This window comes from Dipodomys ordii, unplaced genomic scaffold (assembly GCF_000151885.1).
Source record: "Dipodomys ordii isolate 6190 unplaced genomic scaffold, Dord_2.0 Scaffold148, whole genome shotgun sequence".
Lineage (NCBI taxonomy): Eukaryota > Metazoa > Chordata > Mammalia > Rodentia > Heteromyidae > Dipodomys > Dipodomys ordii.
The window spans coordinates 1-16,287 of record NW_012267364.1 but is presented as its reverse complement, the minus strand read 5'-3'; the positions used below and the strand labels follow the sequence as shown (position 1 = coordinate 16,287).

Below are 16,287 nucleotides of genomic sequence, written 5' to 3'. Positions count from 1 at the left end.
TAGGAATGAGCAGGGCAGTGATGGATTGCCATGTGTTCAATCTCTCCTATCCCCATGGGGAGAACGAGGTCAGCAGGTCAGGTCCGAGCCAGCTGGGGGCCCTGGGCTCTGCTCTCTGCTGTCCCACTGGAGGGAAAGACTCCCTCTTGCCCTCCCTGCCCCCACCCTGCCCAGCGCTGGCTGGGCTCCCAGCAGCCACCACAGCATCAATATTTCATCCACGTCAATAAGAGAGAGCGGCAGGGCGAGAGGCTGCAGCAGTACTCCGCCCGGTCCAGCCTGAAGCTCCGGGGAGCCTCTAGCCCCATCTTCACTCCCACCATGGACGTCTTTAAGAAGGGGTTCTCCATTGCCAAGGAGGGCGTAGTGGGTGCTGTGGAAAAGACCAAGCAGGGGGTGACAGAGGCGGCTGAGAAGACCAAGGAGGGAGTCATGTATGTGGGTGAGTGTGGCAGGGCGGGGCAGGGGGGAGGGCAGGAAGACCAGGCGGCCAAAGAGGGTGAGCAGAATGTCAGCTCCCTGGCCCTGACTTCCCTCCTCAGCCCCAGGCAGCGATGTAGACAGAGGTGAGACCCTAGCTGTTGAAGTCCAGGTCCCCAGATCCTGGAATAACCAGAGCATCTGGCACATACCAGTGGCTGCTTGCCTCTGGCTTCCTCAGGGACTCCAGATCAGAGTGTCCCTGAGAGCCACTCGGGTCTCAGACACAGCTGACCACCTGGCTGCTCATGCACAAAGGCACTCACGAGCCTGCAGGGGTCCCCTGAGCCTCCAGACCCTGCAACTGTGAGGAGCCCGGTATTCGGGTAGACCACACCCTCTTCCATAGGAGCTGCTGTAGCCAGGCCAGGCCACAGGTTACTACCCTCACCAAAGTCCCCTGTCCGGGTTCTACCCAAAGGGGGATGGAAAAGGAGGGGAGGACAAATCCATGGCTCAGCTCTGCACTGCTCTACTGCCGAGCCCCAGGCTCGGGCCATGCCCAGGCAGGGTCTGTATCTGTGGTCCACCAGGGTCCCTTCCCCCACCCCCAAGCCTTGGGCTCCTTTGTCTCTTCATCCTGTCCTGTCTCGTTCTTATCCGTCCCCGTCCTCCCAAACCAACAGGAAGTGGCTCTTTGAAGGGGTTGTCGTCCCCCGTGCTATCCGTCCCCCCAGCTGGTCCAGCTGCTCAGGGATAGATGTGCCCTGACACTTCCATTTCCTCCTCAGGAGCCAAGACCAAGGAGAACGTGGTGCAGAGTGTGACCTCAGGTAAGCAGCATGCCCCCTCTCCCCCGCAAACCAGCGGAGTCCTGGTCCTGAGACCCCTCCAAGTCTAGAATCCTCTTTACAGTGCATGCCTTTACTTCCTACATAGCCCCTGACCACTGCAGCCCCCAAAGCAAGACAAGGGCGTGGCTCTGGGTCCCCTCAATCAATGGCAGAGCTCCCCTAGAGTCAGGAAGCAGGCAGGGGAGGGTCGTAAGGAGAGTCAGAACCCCTCTCCTGGAGACATCCATGCCTACATTCCCACTAAGGGCAGTGGGGAGTAGACTGGGGTGGGGGTGGGGATTGGGGCCACAGCTTCCAGAGAACCCAGAGTGTCCCCATACCTGATCCCCTCCATGGGCAGAGCCAGGCCCTGTCCTAGGGCGCCCTCAGGTGGGGTTCATGAGCGAGGGCCCAGCACAGAGGAGCCATAGCTGTGGGGTAGAAAAGAACTCTGCCCAACTCCTGCCAGCTGGGCACGGGGACCAACCAGAGTTCTCCCACAGTGGCTGAGAAGACCAAGGAGCAGGCCAATGTGGTCAGCGAGGCCGTGGTCACCAGTGTCAACACAGTGGCCACCAAGACCGTGGAGGAAGCAGAGAACATCGTGGTCACCACTGGGGTGGTGCGCAAGGTGAGGTGAGGGGCTCATGTCTCCCCTGGGCCTTGGAGCCCAGCTGGCAGGAGGCGGCCCCCACACATGTGGGCACAGCGATTCAAGCCCTGGGTTTGCTTTACAATCAACACCCAGTAGAGGGGGTGTGTATGAGTGAATGAGTGTGTGTGTGTGTGTGTGTGTGTGTGTACATGCACACGTATACGTGTGCAGAGGGGTTATCCTTGGAGTGGGAGTTCAGGGTCATTTTATAGACAAAGAAACTGAGACTCAAACAAAGTCTGCTCCATGGCTCTCAGTATAGAAGATGCCCCCATGTTTTATAAGTGAATGGTGGACCCCCGGCAGTGAACACCAGGCCAGAGCTGCCTAGTCATTACTGCCATCCCTGATCCAGCCTGGCTGCTGCCTTCTCCCGGAGCAGCAGGGATGTAGTGCCCCCTGGTGGTGGAAAAATATCAAGGGCTTCAGCCCCACCCTCCACTGCGGTCTTTGTGTGAGCACGTGTGTGTGAGCATATACGTGTGCCCGTATGCATGCGTATCTGCAGTGTGTGTGTGTGTGTGTGTGTGTGTGTGTGAATTGTGCATGCATGTGTATGGCTGTCAATAAGAGCATTTATTGGACCTAGACACTGATGGCTCACACCTGTGATCCTAGCTACTTAGGAGGCTGAGTTCTAAGGATTGTGGTTTGAAACCGGCCTGGATGTGGAAAGGAAGGCCCAGAGATTTGCCCATGTGTCCCCTGGCCTTGGCTAATCCATGTGGCTGTGGAGGTCTCTGCTGTTCAAGGTCCTTGCTGTGCTTGGAGACAGTGATGTTAGGTGGTATCAGAGAGTGGGGACTTGAGCCTGGAAGTGGGGTGAGAGCTATTTCCAGCCCCTATATCTGTCACAGATGGTATCTGAAGGTCCAGCATAACCAGCACTGTGAGGTCCCGCTCTCAGAGAGGGTGGGAACAAGGGTCGGGGACACCTGGAGGGTAGTCACTGGATGTCTGATTCTAAGACCAGCACAGAGTGTTCTTGTCATTGGAGCGAGCAGCTGCTCCCCCTCTACTCATTCCTAGCCCAGCCCCTTCCTAGTATGTGACTTTTGAGAAGCTATCTAATGTCTGTGGATCTCTATTTCTTATATATTTTTTTTCTTTATGTTGATCATGGAGCTTGAACTCAGGACCTGGGTACTGTTCCACAGCTTTTGTACTTAAGGCTAGTGCTCTACCATTTCGAGCCACAGCTCCACTTTGGTTTTCTGCTGGTTAATTGGAGATAAGAGTCTCACAGTTTTTCTTGTCTGGGCTGGCTTTGAGCTACAATTCTCAGCCTCCTCAGTAGCTAGTATTACAGTTGTGAGCTACCAGCGACTGGCTTCCGTTTCTTTTTTTTTTTTTTAATTGGGTTGTGGGAGATGACAAACAAGTGGGCCCTAGGAAGCAGTTCTGCCTGACCTATAATGAGCACTCAGCAAATCACCACCTTCACTACCACCTCCACCTTCATCACCCTGGCAGAACCCACTAGCTCCCCAGGAAGACTCCTCCCCACCTCCCACTAAAAGAGGACTAGGGCTGATGTCAAGTACCCCTTTGCTTGATGATCCTAGAGTAAGGCTGGCAAAAGCCCAGCCCCCAAAGAGACTTTTCTAAGGATCTCTCAAAAGCAATCCCCAGACCTTCTTCCCTCCCGCCAAGCCGGGGGGGGGGGAGAGGAGGGGGTACATGCCCTGGTGGTATGGCGGTCGACCAGTTGTCTTTCGTGTGTTGTAATCATGACAATGGGGAGGAGGGCGGGGTTTTAGGAGGGAAGGGTAGGGGAAGGGAGGGAGAGTCGGTACTCTAGCTACCTGGCCATTTACACCATAGGATTCCTATGCTAACCTTGAGGTGCAGCAGGACTAACAAGATGGCTCACTTGTCCTTCACCTAGAGAACCTGGCCCACCCTTTTATACATAATTCCACCAAAGGTTAAGGGCCCTGTAAGCTGGGTGCTGGTGGCTCACGCCTGTAATCCTAACTACTCAGGAAGCTGAGATCTGAGGATCAAGGTTCGAAGCTGGAGCAGAAAAGCCCCCATGGGACTTATCTCTAACCACTTAAAGACTAGAAGTAGTTCTGTGGCTCAAAGTGATAGAGTGCTAGTCTTCAACAAAGAAACTCAGGGACAGCACCCAGGCCCTGAGTTCAAGCCCTATGACCAACCCCTCTCCTCCAAAAGAAAAAAAACCACAGAGGATCCTGGAGCAAGCTGGACCTGATGCCAGCAAGTATTTCTACTATAAAGCCTGAGTCACTGAGTTTAATGCCTCTTCTCTCCAGCCTCAAGGTCTGGTGAAAAGTGATGACACAGCCCTGCACCTAGGATTACACTGGGGGCTGGTGATTCAGGGGCCTCTGCCCACCTCCTCTGCCACACCACTGTCACCACACACACCCCAGGCTCCCATATCAAGAGACCCAAATAGACAGTGCTCATTGCTTGAGATCAGTGTGTTTATGTGTGTGTGGGGGGTACCTGTTACCCCCAAAAGGCTCGGCACTGTGAGATTACTCCAGCTATGGATCTCCACACCTCCCACACCTGTAGCTTCTCCAAGTAGAGCAGGGCCTCTGCCCATCTGTGAGGCCAGTGCAGACAAGGCCCTGGTCCACTAGCCAGGCAGCTCTGAGTCCTCTCAGCCTCATGTGCCTTTGCCCCTTGCAGGAGGACTTGGAGCAACCTACCCCGCCACAGGAGGACCAGGCAGCCAAAGAAGAAGAGGTGGCTGAGGAGGTAAGGAGCTGGGCATCCCCAGGGCTCACCAGGAGGCTCCTGGATGGGGATCTTGTGTCCCTCTCAGAGCCCTGGAGCTGGTTAGGAGAGCCTCAGAGGGACTTAGCAGTAGAGCCAGCCCTGGGCCTGAGGATGAGATCTTCCAGGGCAGCCACTGAGGGTTGAGGGCCTGGAGGGGGCTGTGAGGGTCATTCTTTCTTCCAGGTTAAGAGTGGAGGCGACTAGAAGGCTGCCAGCCGGCTGTGGAGATACCCCCCCAGACACACCCCTCTGCCTTAGAGCCCACCCCCACACAGCATACGTGCCCAGTGTGGAATGCCCAGCAGGCTGCCCATGCTCCTGCGCTGTCCCTGAGCCTCCACCTCCTGCGGGCCCCACCCGCTCCTGTCCTTCTGACCCCGTAAGACCAGATGCTGCTGTGAACTTCCATTCCCTTTTTAAACATGATTTCAAATAAAACGAGCTCCAACCTCCAGCCATGTTTCCTGTCTGCTCTGCCACTGCTCATGAAGCCCCCAGAGACAGGAAGGAACTGGCTCAGCCTGTGCTGGGGACCAGGTACCCTATGGGAATACACTGGTGCTCCAGACCCTCCCCAACACATATAGCCAACCCACAATGAATGCCCTTAGTAGCAGCACAGGCCTGTATGTCCCCACATTGTGTGTGTGTGTGTGTGTGTGTGTGTGTGTGTGTGTGTGTGTGTGTATACTGGGGCTTAAACTCAGAGCTTGACTGTTGTTTCTATACTTTTTTCACTCAGGGCTAGTGCTCTACCACTTGAGCCACAGTTCCACTTCTGGCATTTTTTTTTTTTTTTGTTGGCCAAGAGGCTTGAACTCAGGGCCTAGGCTCTGTCCATGGGCTTTTCTGCTCAAAGCTAGTGCTCTACCACTTTGATCCAAAGCTCCACTTCCACTTTTCTGGTGGTTAATTGGAGAAAAGAGTCTCATGGACATTCCTGCCTGGGCTGGCTACAAACCATGATTCTCAGCTCTCAGCTTCCTGCGCAATTATAGGTGGGAGCCATTAGCACCTGGCTTGTCCCCCGTTTGCGCTCAGCTACTGTTTGGAATGGACCCCACTGGAGTGGACATTGAGGGGGTCCGCACTGTCCTCTGAGGAGCCTGAGGTGGGCAGGGTAAGGATACTATGCACATCTTCAGCTCTGGTGACATCTTTGGAGATCAGGGATATCCTCCCTAGAGCAGGAAGTAACTTGCAAAGATGGCAAAGCCTAAACCCACAGCAGGACAGGGAAATATTCACCCCAGCAGAGATGAGGTGACCCCAAGCTCCTTCCACCTCTCAGAGGCGGGGCTTTCATTCCTGCTCCTGGAAACCTGTTGGGGTTGTAGAACATGACAAGATTAAGTGCTGGTGGCACACACCTGTAATCCTAGATACTCAAGAGGCTGAGATGTGAGTATCTTGGTTCAAAGCCAGCCCAGGTAGTAAAGTCTATGAGATTCTTCGCTCCAATTAACCAGCAAAAGCCAGGAGGTTTGGCTCAAGTGGGAGAGCACCAGCCTTGAGTGAAAAAGCTAAGGGACAGTGTCTAGGCCCTGAGTTCAAGCCCCAATATGATTCAGGGGTAAGAGTGATCTGATACATTGTATAAATACGTGGAAATGTCATAAGAAGACACGCTCCCTGTTCGCAGGTAATGTATGCTAAAAATTACAAAAAAAATAAATAACTCGCCCAAGGGCACAGAACTAAGAAACATCAGAACTGAGCAGAGTGGGCACCAATGGCCACATTTGTAATCCTAGCTATTCAGGAGGCTGATATCTGAGGATAGAAGTTCGAAGCCAGCCAGGGCAGAAAAAAAATCCTTGACTCTTATTTCCAATTAACCACCACAAAGGCAGAAGCAAAGCTGTGGCTCAAGTGATAGAATGCCATCCTTGAGTGAAAAATCTAAAGCCTCAATACAGGTACATAGACAGAGAGAGAGAGAGAGAGAGAGAGAGAGAGAGAGGGAGAGAGAGAGAGAGAGAGAGAGAACTGAGCACAAACTTTTCACTCAGTTGAATCCATGCCATGCCCACCCCCAAAATTTCAAAATACCCCTGACACTAGCCAGGCCAGTGTCCAGCACGAGGACTCTCCATTTTGCTCTTGGAATATTGTTCCCTGGACACCCCCACCCTCACCTTTGATGTCCAGTTTGGGGACAGAGCTTTGAAGGGACTTGCTGCAGGCTGCCAGTCCTAAGTGCCAGCACCAATGCCTGAATCCACATATGACTCCAGAGACTGCCCTGCCCCCACTGCAGTGAAAAGCAGAGGTCAAGGGCAGACCAGAGGCTGGGAGTCCAGTCAGGTACAGCGGAGCTGGGTGTGCCCTAGTAGCTTGCCCATGGGTATCTACTGTTGGGAAGACAGGAAGATGCCAGGGACTGCTGGTCCCCTGGGAAGGAATGAAGGCACCAGAGGACACTCAGGGCAGTCAGGGCTCTCCTGTCCCCAACACCAACACATCAGCAGGCTGTGCATGCCCAGAAGTAAGCCACTGCTGAGAAAAAGCAAAGAGAAGAAGGTCAGCTTGGTGGCTAAGAGCTCAGAGAGAGGGCTCCTGGTCCTGGCCCCTGTGGATATTTAGCAGGCTCCTAGAGTTCTCTGCCTCCACTAAAAGAGGCTGTAAGGGTCCTTGGTGCACCTCCCTCTACTATTAAGTACACACTCAAGACCTATGCTGAGCTTGGTATTTATGGCGCACACCTGTAATCCTACCTTCTTAGGAGGCTGAGATCTGAGGATCAAGATTCAAAACCAAACTGGCAAAAGAAATCACTAATATTAAGGTGCTGCATGCCTATAATGCAGGCACACAGGATAATCCAGGCAAGAGGATCTTGAGGTCAAGGCCAAGCTAGGCTATATAGTGAGAACTTAAAATAAAATAAAACAATAAAAGCTGGGTGCTGGTAGCTATAGTTAGTCCTAGCTATTCAGGAGACTGAGCCCTGAGGATGGAAGTTCAAAGCCAGCCCAGATAGGAAAGTCTGTGAGACTCTTCAGTGAACCTACAAAAAGCGGGAAGTGGAGCTGTGGCTTAAGTGGTAGAGCGCTAGCCTTAAGCACAAGCTTAGAGAGAATGCATAAGCACTGAATTCAAGTTCTAGGATAAGTACTAAAAAATGAAATAAAACACAGGAGAAAAATAAAACAAAATAAAATGGGCTAGGATGGTGGCTCAGTGGTAGAGTGCTTGCCTCGCATGCATGAGGCCCTGGGTTCTATTCCTCAGCACCACATAAGCAGAAAAAAGCCAGAAGTGGCACTGTTGCTCAAATGGTAGCGCACTAATCTTGAGTTGAAAAGCTGAAGGACAGCACCCAGGCCCAGAGTTCAGCCCCGACGAACAACCAAAAACTAAAAAATAAAATAAAACACAGAGAATGTGGCTCCAGTGATAGAATGCTTTCCTAGCAAGTTAGTAACTAGAGTTCAAATCCTAATATCACCAAACAAAACAATAATTAGCTAAGCTGGATACCAACACTCACACATGTAATCTTAGCTACTCAGGAGGTTAAGATCTGAAGACCACTGTTCAAAACCAGCCTGGGTAGAAAACTTTGTGTGAGACTCTTATATCCAATTAACCAGTTAAAAGCCAGATATGGACATGTTGCTCAAGTGATAGAAAGCAAGTCTTGAGCAAAAAGCACTAAGCAAGAGCATAAGGCCCTGAGTTCAAATCCCAGATCTGGCATTCCCCTACAAAAAATATTAACTAATCAAAACACTGATTTTAGAGGTCACATCACTAAAGAACTTATCATTAGTCCCCACTAATTTTTCCATCAACAGCACTTCTGCTGATTCTTTTTCAGAATGGCCATAAGGCTGTGTTTGCTGCAAGTTCACTTGAGTCTGTGAAAATATCCAATGGATGACTAACACAGACTGACAAAGCCTGGCATCTCTACTGCCATCTCCTATCTCTCTCCTTTGGCGCCCTAACCTCTGGGTCAACCTTTAACTCTGTTGGTAGGCATGTTTGTCTAGGACTGGTCATAAAAACAGATTTGTCTGAAACTCACCTGATCTCTCTCCTATCCCTCTAGGCTGGAAGTCACCAAGATAAGAATGTTTAAGATTTATAGGTTCTTCATGGCCTTGTGATTGCCTGTGAACCACTACCAGGGTTCACATCAGTTCCAGATCACCGGAGAGGCGCCCAAAAGTCTCCAGCCAGCCATCCTTTCCTACCCTAAGCCCTCTTTCTCCTCCCCAACCTTCTGGCTTTAGGCCAGAAGGAGCTTGAAACCTCTGCCTAGTGAAGACGATTCTTGCCAGGGTCTTGCAGGCAGTTCCAGTAAATCTTTGTGCTACCCCAACAACTTGACAGGCCAGTAAATAGATGGGTCTTCATTGACAGTTACCTGCAGTCCACTTAATCCTTACAAAAAATACCCTGGAAGCCAGGTGCTGGTGGCTCACACCTGTAATCCTAGCCACACAGAAGGCTGAGATCTGAGGACTGTGGTTCAAAGCCAGCTCAAGCAGATAAGTCCTTGTCTTTTATCTCCAATTAACTAGCAAAATGCCAGAAGTGGTGTGGCTCAAGTGGTGGAGCATCAGCCTTGAGTAAAAAGGTCAAGCAAAATTGTAAGTCCTTTGAGTTCAAACCCCTGTTAGTGTCTTTTCCTTAAAGTTGGGGACACCAGGGCTGGGAAGGTGGCTCAGTGGTAGAGCGCTTGCCTTGCATGCCTGAGGCCCTGGGTTCGATTCCTCAGCACCACATAAGCAAAAAGAAAAAAAAAGTTGGGGAAACCAAGGCTCAGAGAAATAAACTTGAATGTCCTGGGGGTATCAGAATTCAAGATAGTAGTTTAACTCCAGTGTCTGCTGCTGTCTGGCCATCCTGAGCTGTCCCTACCATTATCTCTCAGGGCTGGCTGCTCCTCCATGCAGAGGTTCCTGCCTTCTGGTCTTGCTTACTGATCATGGGCCCCAGTAGCAACTAGTACCAACAGCTGTGACATGAACTGAAGCAGTGGCAGAGGCTTTCCTGGATGGGCATGATGCTAACTAATGGGATTTTGGGAGGATTGGCAGGGCTGAGACAGGGTTGGGCTGGGCTCCGGGAATTCCTGTAGTAGGCAGACAGCAGCCAAGCCTCCCTGCAGTGCTGCTGCTGCTGGTACCAGGAGGGAGGTTTTGTTTGTTTGTTTGTTTGTTTTTGGGTCCGGTTGTGGGGCCTGAACTCTGGGTCTGGGCGCTGTCCCTCAGCTCTTCAACTCAAGGCTAGCGCTCTACCACTTGAGCCACAGTGCCACTTCCAGCTTTTTGCTTTTTGCTTATGTGGTGCTGGGGAATCGAACCCAGGGCCTCAGGCATGCAAGGCAAGCGCTCTACCACTGAGCCACCTTCCCAGCCCCTAGGAGGGAGTTTTGTATGTCTGTGCCTGCACTCCATTCTGTCCCTCACCTAACCTCACCACCTGCTCCTTCCTCTTACCCAGGGTTGCCCAGCACGTACCTGGGTTTCTAGAAAGTCCAAGCTAAGGGCTGACTCTCTACTAACAAACCAGGGGACACAGGCCAGCAGACAGGGCCTGGGCAGAGACTCCCTGAAACTCTAGAATAAGAGAGACTCTGAGAGGGGCAGAGAATGAATGGAAAAAAATTGCAAAGCCAGGTGCCTAGCTACTCAGGAGGCCAAGATTTGAGGATGGTAGTTTGAAGCTAGCTTAAGCAAACACACCTGGGAATTTTTATTTTTATTTTTTTGCTGCTTCTAGAGCTTGAACTCTGGGTCTTAGCAATGTCCCAAAGCTTTGCACTCTACCACTTGAGCCACAGCTCCACTTTCTTCCTTCCTACATTCCTTCCTTCCTTCTTTCCTTCCTTTCTTTCTTTCTTCCTGCCTTCCTTCCTTCCCTCCTTCTTTCCTTTCTGTGGTTAATTGGAAATAAGTCTCTTGGACTTTTCTGCATGGGCTGGCTTCAGATGTCAGCCTCCTAAGTAGCTAAGGCACTCTCTCTCTCTCTCTCTCTCTCTCTCTCTCTCTCTCTCTCTATATATATATATATATATACACATATATATACATACATACATATGAACTAGCAAAAAAAGCTTGAGCCATGGCTTGAGGCCCAGAATTCAAAGCCCAGTATCAGTCCAAAGATAGATAGATGATAGACAGACAGACAGACAGACAGATAGATAGATAGATAGATAGACAGGATGGACAGACACCAATGAGCAATGCTGGGCCTGGAGACAGAGAGGGGTATGTGGTAAGGCTAATAGCAAGGGACCTGTGTAAGGTCACCTTGAGCGGGAGCAGGAGGTGCTGCTATGCTAGAATCCCTAGCTCCCCCACCAAGCCCCTAACTTCCCTTCTAGTGCCTCTTGATTGTCTCAAGCCCCAGAATTACTCCTTTGGGGGAAAGAAAAGTTAGCATCCCCTGAGCATGCCTGCCCTCTCTGAACTGTCCCTCCTGTCCAACTAGCTGGGCTTTGGTGACATGTGCAGTCATTGTCCCCTGCCTCGTTCAGGGGACAGCTTCCTCATTTCTACCAGGTTCTCATCTTCTTTAGGGTCTTTACCTAGTACTCCCTTCCTCCTACCCAGGTCCCAGTGGCCATGGCGCAGATAGCCAGTCTGCAGGGCCAACTGGACACAGGGGGACAAAAGGTTCTGTAGTTGCCAGGGCCCTCTGGTTCACGGCCCACAGTGGCCAATTTATTTTATTTTACTTATTTATATATTTATTTTTATTGTTATTATGAAGGTGATGTGCAGAAGGATGACAATTACATAAGTCAAATTATAAGTCAAATAAAGAGTACATTTCTTCTGGGACAGTGTCACCCCTTCTGTCAGTTTCTCTCCCAGTTTTTTTCCTCCCATCCCCACTGATAAATTGTATATAGTTCATTTGCAACATAGTGTCTAATGAGTGCCACTCAGTGGCCAATTTAATCCTAACTCACCTGCCTCTGTTTCCTCCTACAAATGGATGCTAAATAATAACACTCATTCACTAGGTGATTGTAAACATTATATCAGAGACTATAAAGCATCAGCGAAGCACCTAGCATATGATAAGTGATCAATAAGAAACAACTGCAAAGCTGGGCGCTGGGGGCTCACACCTATAGTCCTAGCTACTCTGGAGGCTGAGAGCTGAGGATCAAGGTTCCACACCAGCCTGGCAAAGAAAGGTGGTGACACTCTTTATCTCCAATTAACTATCAAAAAAGCCACAGTAGAGTTGTGGCACAAGAGGCAGAGTACTTGTCTTGAGCAAAAACAGCTCAGGGACAGCACCCAGGTTCTGGGTGTAAGCCCAAGGACTGGCACACACACACACACACACACACACAAGTGTGTACAGGTATATGTGTGTGTTATTATCTTTAAATAGCTTTACAAAGGGGTTTTAATTCAACATGTCAATTTATGAGTACAGTGCATCTGATCAATATCACCTCTTCCATTGTTCTCCCCCAGCTCTCCCAACTCTAGCCATCCCTTCAAGTTATCTGGTTCCATTCTCCCTCCCTCCCTCCCTCCCCCCTTTTTCCCTCCCTCCCTCCCACCCTCTCTTCCTTCCACCCCCTCTCTCACACACACATACATGATACGTGTCGTGTGTGTGTGTGTGCGCGCGCGCTGGTCTTGGGGCTTGAACTCAGGGCCTAAGATGTCTCTGAGCTTTTGTGTTCAATGCTAGCACTCTACCACTTGAGCCAAATGTTCACTTTTTTGGTAGTTAATTGGATAACAGTCTCACAGGCCTGCCCTCACCTGGCTTTAAACCTTGATCCTCAGACCTCAGCCTCCTGAGGAGCTAGAATTACAGTAGTGAACCATTGGCACCAGGCTGTATACTGAATATTAACTGCTAGTATTTATAACAATTTCAGCTCTGAGCTCCCAACTTAGCATTGACCTCAGATCACCAGGGGATCCTCAAAGTAGAGGAGGAAGATACTGGTTGGGTTGGCTAGGTGAGGGAAGATATCTCTGTCCCTAGTCTCTTTCAGGACCCTAATCCCAGACCTCTGCACACCTCATCCCTCTCTCTCCCTCCTGCTGAAGGTCTCACTTTCTCAGTATGAGCCCTCTAGGGGCCAGCAAAACACACACACACACACACACACACACACACACACACACACACGCCACACCTTTGAGGCAGTCAACTGGAACCGCCCTCCTGTAGGGTGGGCCTGCCTTGGCTTTTGGGAATGCCTTAAAAAACCCAGGTGGACAGAGTCAGCAGGATCCAACAGTGTCTTGCAGCCCTGAGCACTCGTTGAAGCTATGGCCAGCAAGGGTAGCAAGGACCTGAAGCCCCAGGTGGAAGGCACTGTCCCAGAAGCAGGTGAGTCCAGAGCTGTCCCTTGGCACCAGTAGGTGCACTCACCTGGGCATCGTGGCAGTTGTGAGGGTCTGAGCATTCTGGAAGTCCTTGGGCCTCATCTTCTTGAGATGAGGAGCCACAGAACACCCACCTGGACCAGGCCAGGGGTGATGGCTGAGGGAGACCCAAGCTAAGCTTTGGGTATTGCTGGTGTCCACTCTAGCCCTCAGGCCAGGCAAAAGCCCAGGCAGACATGGAAAGCTGGCTGTGGCTACCTCTTCATGGACCTATATTTGCTGGGGTCTCCTGGAAGAAGATAGGGTAAAATTTGGGAGGGGTGTTGTTTTTACCCCCTCTAAAAAAAAATCCTTTCTTTACTTTGAAGACCTCAACAGGGGCTGGGAAGGTGGCTTAGTGGTAGAGTGCTTGCCTAGCATGCATGAAGCCCTGGGTTTGATTCCTCAGTATCACATAAACAGAAAAGGCTGGAAGTGGTGTTATGGCACAATTGGTAGAGTGCTAGCCTTGAGCAAAAGAAGCTCAGGGACAGTGACCAAGCCCTGAGTTCAAGCCCCAGGACTATCACAAAAAAAAAAGAAGAAGAAGAAAGAAGGAGGAAGAGGAGAAGAAAGAAGAGGAGGAGCAGAAGGAGATACTATCCAAGCCAACTCCCTCTTTCCCCAGCACCCCAGCAACAGGCAATAGATTAAAATCTCCCCAAGAATGCTCTGTCTTTCTTCTGGGTCTCACTTTTCCCATCTGGAAGTTGAGTGCAAAGACTCCTACTCTGTGGCTTCTTATGGGGGTGCATAATCAATATTGAGGCTTGAACTCAGGGCCTGGGGGCACTGTCCCTTAGTTTACACTCAAGCCACAGCTCTACCTCCAGCTTTTTGCTGGTCCATTGGAGATAAGAGTCTCAGACTCTGTGGCCTAGGCTAGTTTGGAACCATGATCTTCTGATCTCAGCCTCTTGAATAGCTAAGATTATAAGCATGGGCAGCACCTTGCCTCTGACTTGTTTTTTTTGTTTCTGGTAAGGATGGGGGCACTAGGGAGCAAACCTAGGGCCTTGTGCATGCTAAGCAAGGTATCTGCCACTGAGCTACATACCCAGCAGCCCGGGGTCAAGTCAGATACTTGCTAGCTTGCTGAACATGTTGATCTATGTGAGCCCCTGGAAACTCCACTCACCACAGTGGAAAAACTCTGGTCTAGAGGAGATGGCTAGATCCTGGAAGTTTCTTTCCCTTCTACATTTCTTCTCTTCATACCTTAAGTTAGCTGGTGAGTGACAACAACTGCCATTTGGGCCTGTATGACCTTTTAGAAGGGAGCCACTGAGTGGGGGATGGGACGTAGTAAGAGGCCATGATAAAAGTAAAAGATAAAGGCCAAGTGCACTCAAGGTAGGAACTGAGCCCCCTTTATGTCCAGCAGCAGCCACAGCCGATGGGAGCTCTCTTCTGATCCTTGGGGATGGGGAGGAAAACAGGACAGAAGGGGCTTACAAGTTAGTAAGAACACCTAAAGAAGCCAGATGTGCCTGTGGCTCATGCCTGTAATCCCAGCTACTCAGGTGGCTGAGATCTGAGAATCTGAGGGTTCAAAGCCAGCACAGGCAGGAAAGTCTGTGAGACTCATCTCCAGTTAACCAGCAAAGAGGCAGAAGTAGAGCTGTGGCTCAAGTGGTAGAGTTTAGCCTAGAGTGAAAAAGCTAAAGGGACAGTACCCAGGCCCTGAGCTCAAGGTCTAGTACACACACACACACACACACACACACACACACACACACACCATCCAAAGACATGGAAAAGGGCTGATGCCTCTCACTTCCTCACTGGCTGGCTGGAAGACTTCATCTCAAACTCAGCTCTCCCTGAAGAACTAGGGGAAAGAGCAACGGAGGAGCTCCTTAGTCAGTGGTGTCTAAAGACTCTTATCCTTGTGTTACAGTGGCAACAGCGGGCGCTGCAGTTCAAGAACCATCCACTGAGGGAGGACAGAAAGGTCTGGTGGTGGTGCCCCAGGGTGGGAGGGGGGCAGCCTCCAGTCTGGCTCCGGGCACCCTCTCTTTCCTCCCCCCCCCTCCACACACACACACACACACACACACACACACACACAGATCAGAGGTGGTTGCCAGGTGCTGGTGGCTCACACCTGTAATCCTAGCTACTCAGGAGGCTGAGATCTGGAGATCAAGTTTGGAAGCCATCCCTGGCAGATAGAAAAACCCTTGAAATTCTTATGTCCAACAAAAAGCAGTTAGTAGAAGTGTGGGTTCAGTGGCAGAGTGCCACCCTTGAGCAGAAAAGCTAAGGGAAAGCACTTAGGCCCTGAGCTCAAGCCCCAGTACCATAAAAATTATATATAGATATATAGACACATATTATATATGTATGTTATATGTTATGTATGTATATTACATATGTATATATGTAATATATATACATATATACATATACATATTATATATATATATATATATATATAATGGGCTTCCTTAGGAGACGCTTAACAGGACAACTAAGTCTGAACGACAATGGCTCCCCAGGGTCCTGGCCTTACCTGGCCTCTCTCCTCCCCTCCCCTTCCCTTCCCTGCCCTCCTCTAGGCACCGCAGCTTCCCGCGCTGGCCCGGTCCCCGCTGGCCCCACCACTGCCCCGGCCGCAGCCCCTGCCGCAGACCAAGGCAAGCTGGGTCCCCAGAAGTGATGGCAAAACTGGACACTTCCCTCCAGGCGCGTTCAACAGAACTTGACCCTGACCTCCCTGTTGCCTGCTACTTCCTTGATCTGCCCTTAATTAAAGTTCATATTTCCGGGGGTTGGGGGCGCGGCTCAGGGGGGTAAAGCAAGTCCTGGTCTTGGACCAAAAGAAAAAGGACATAAATTTCCTCTTTCCAGTTCCTTGTCCACTGTGATGATTCTCGCCATATCGCACCCGGGCCTCTCGGGCCCAGGGCTGAACTCCCCCGACAGGAGCTCCCCATCAAATTCCGCACTCTTGTATCCGTCCCCCCAGAAACCAACGCTGTTCCTCTTGCTCCTAGGATGAGGGGGTCCTTGGTCCCCTGTGCCTCCCGGGGTCTGGAGAGGGCCGAGGGGAACAGGGAGTTTGGGAGAGGGGGGGCGACCAAGCCCAGCGCCTGCGAGGCCCTCCGAGTTGGGCCGAGGTGGCGGGGCGCACCCTCCAGTGACTCACGGGACACCGCGGCCAGGGTTTGGGGGCGTGTTTGGGGGCGATCTGCGCAGCCGCCGGTGAAGCCCCGCCCCGCCCGGAGATGCGGGACGGGGCGGGGGGGGGGGG

At 51.2% G+C, this 16,287-nt stretch overlaps 1 protein-coding gene and 1 long non-coding RNA gene across 2 annotated transcripts; both read left to right on the top strand.

Annotated features, from left to right (window-relative positions):
• Positions 1-234: 234 nt before the first annotated feature.
• Sncg (synuclein, gamma (breast cancer-specific protein 1)) lies at positions 235-5,113 on the top strand. The gene is made up of 5 exons (XM_013032073.1): positions 235-442; positions 1,212-1,253; positions 1,757-1,884; positions 4,573-4,641; positions 4,846-5,113. The coding sequence occupies exons 1-5, from the start codon at positions 322-324 to the stop codon at positions 4,864-4,866; spliced, it is 381 nt and encodes a 126-aa protein (XP_012887527.1). The 5' UTR covers positions 235-321; the 3' UTR covers positions 4,867-5,113.
• A 7,785-nt stretch (positions 5,114-12,898) lies between these two features.
• Positions 12,899-15,827, top strand: LOC105997602. The gene is made up of 3 exons (XR_001175652.1): positions 12,899-12,996; positions 14,932-14,985; positions 15,593-15,827. It is a non-coding gene; the product is annotated as an uncharacterized LOC105997602 (long non-coding RNA).
• The last annotated feature ends 460 nt before the right edge of the window (positions 15,828-16,287 follow it).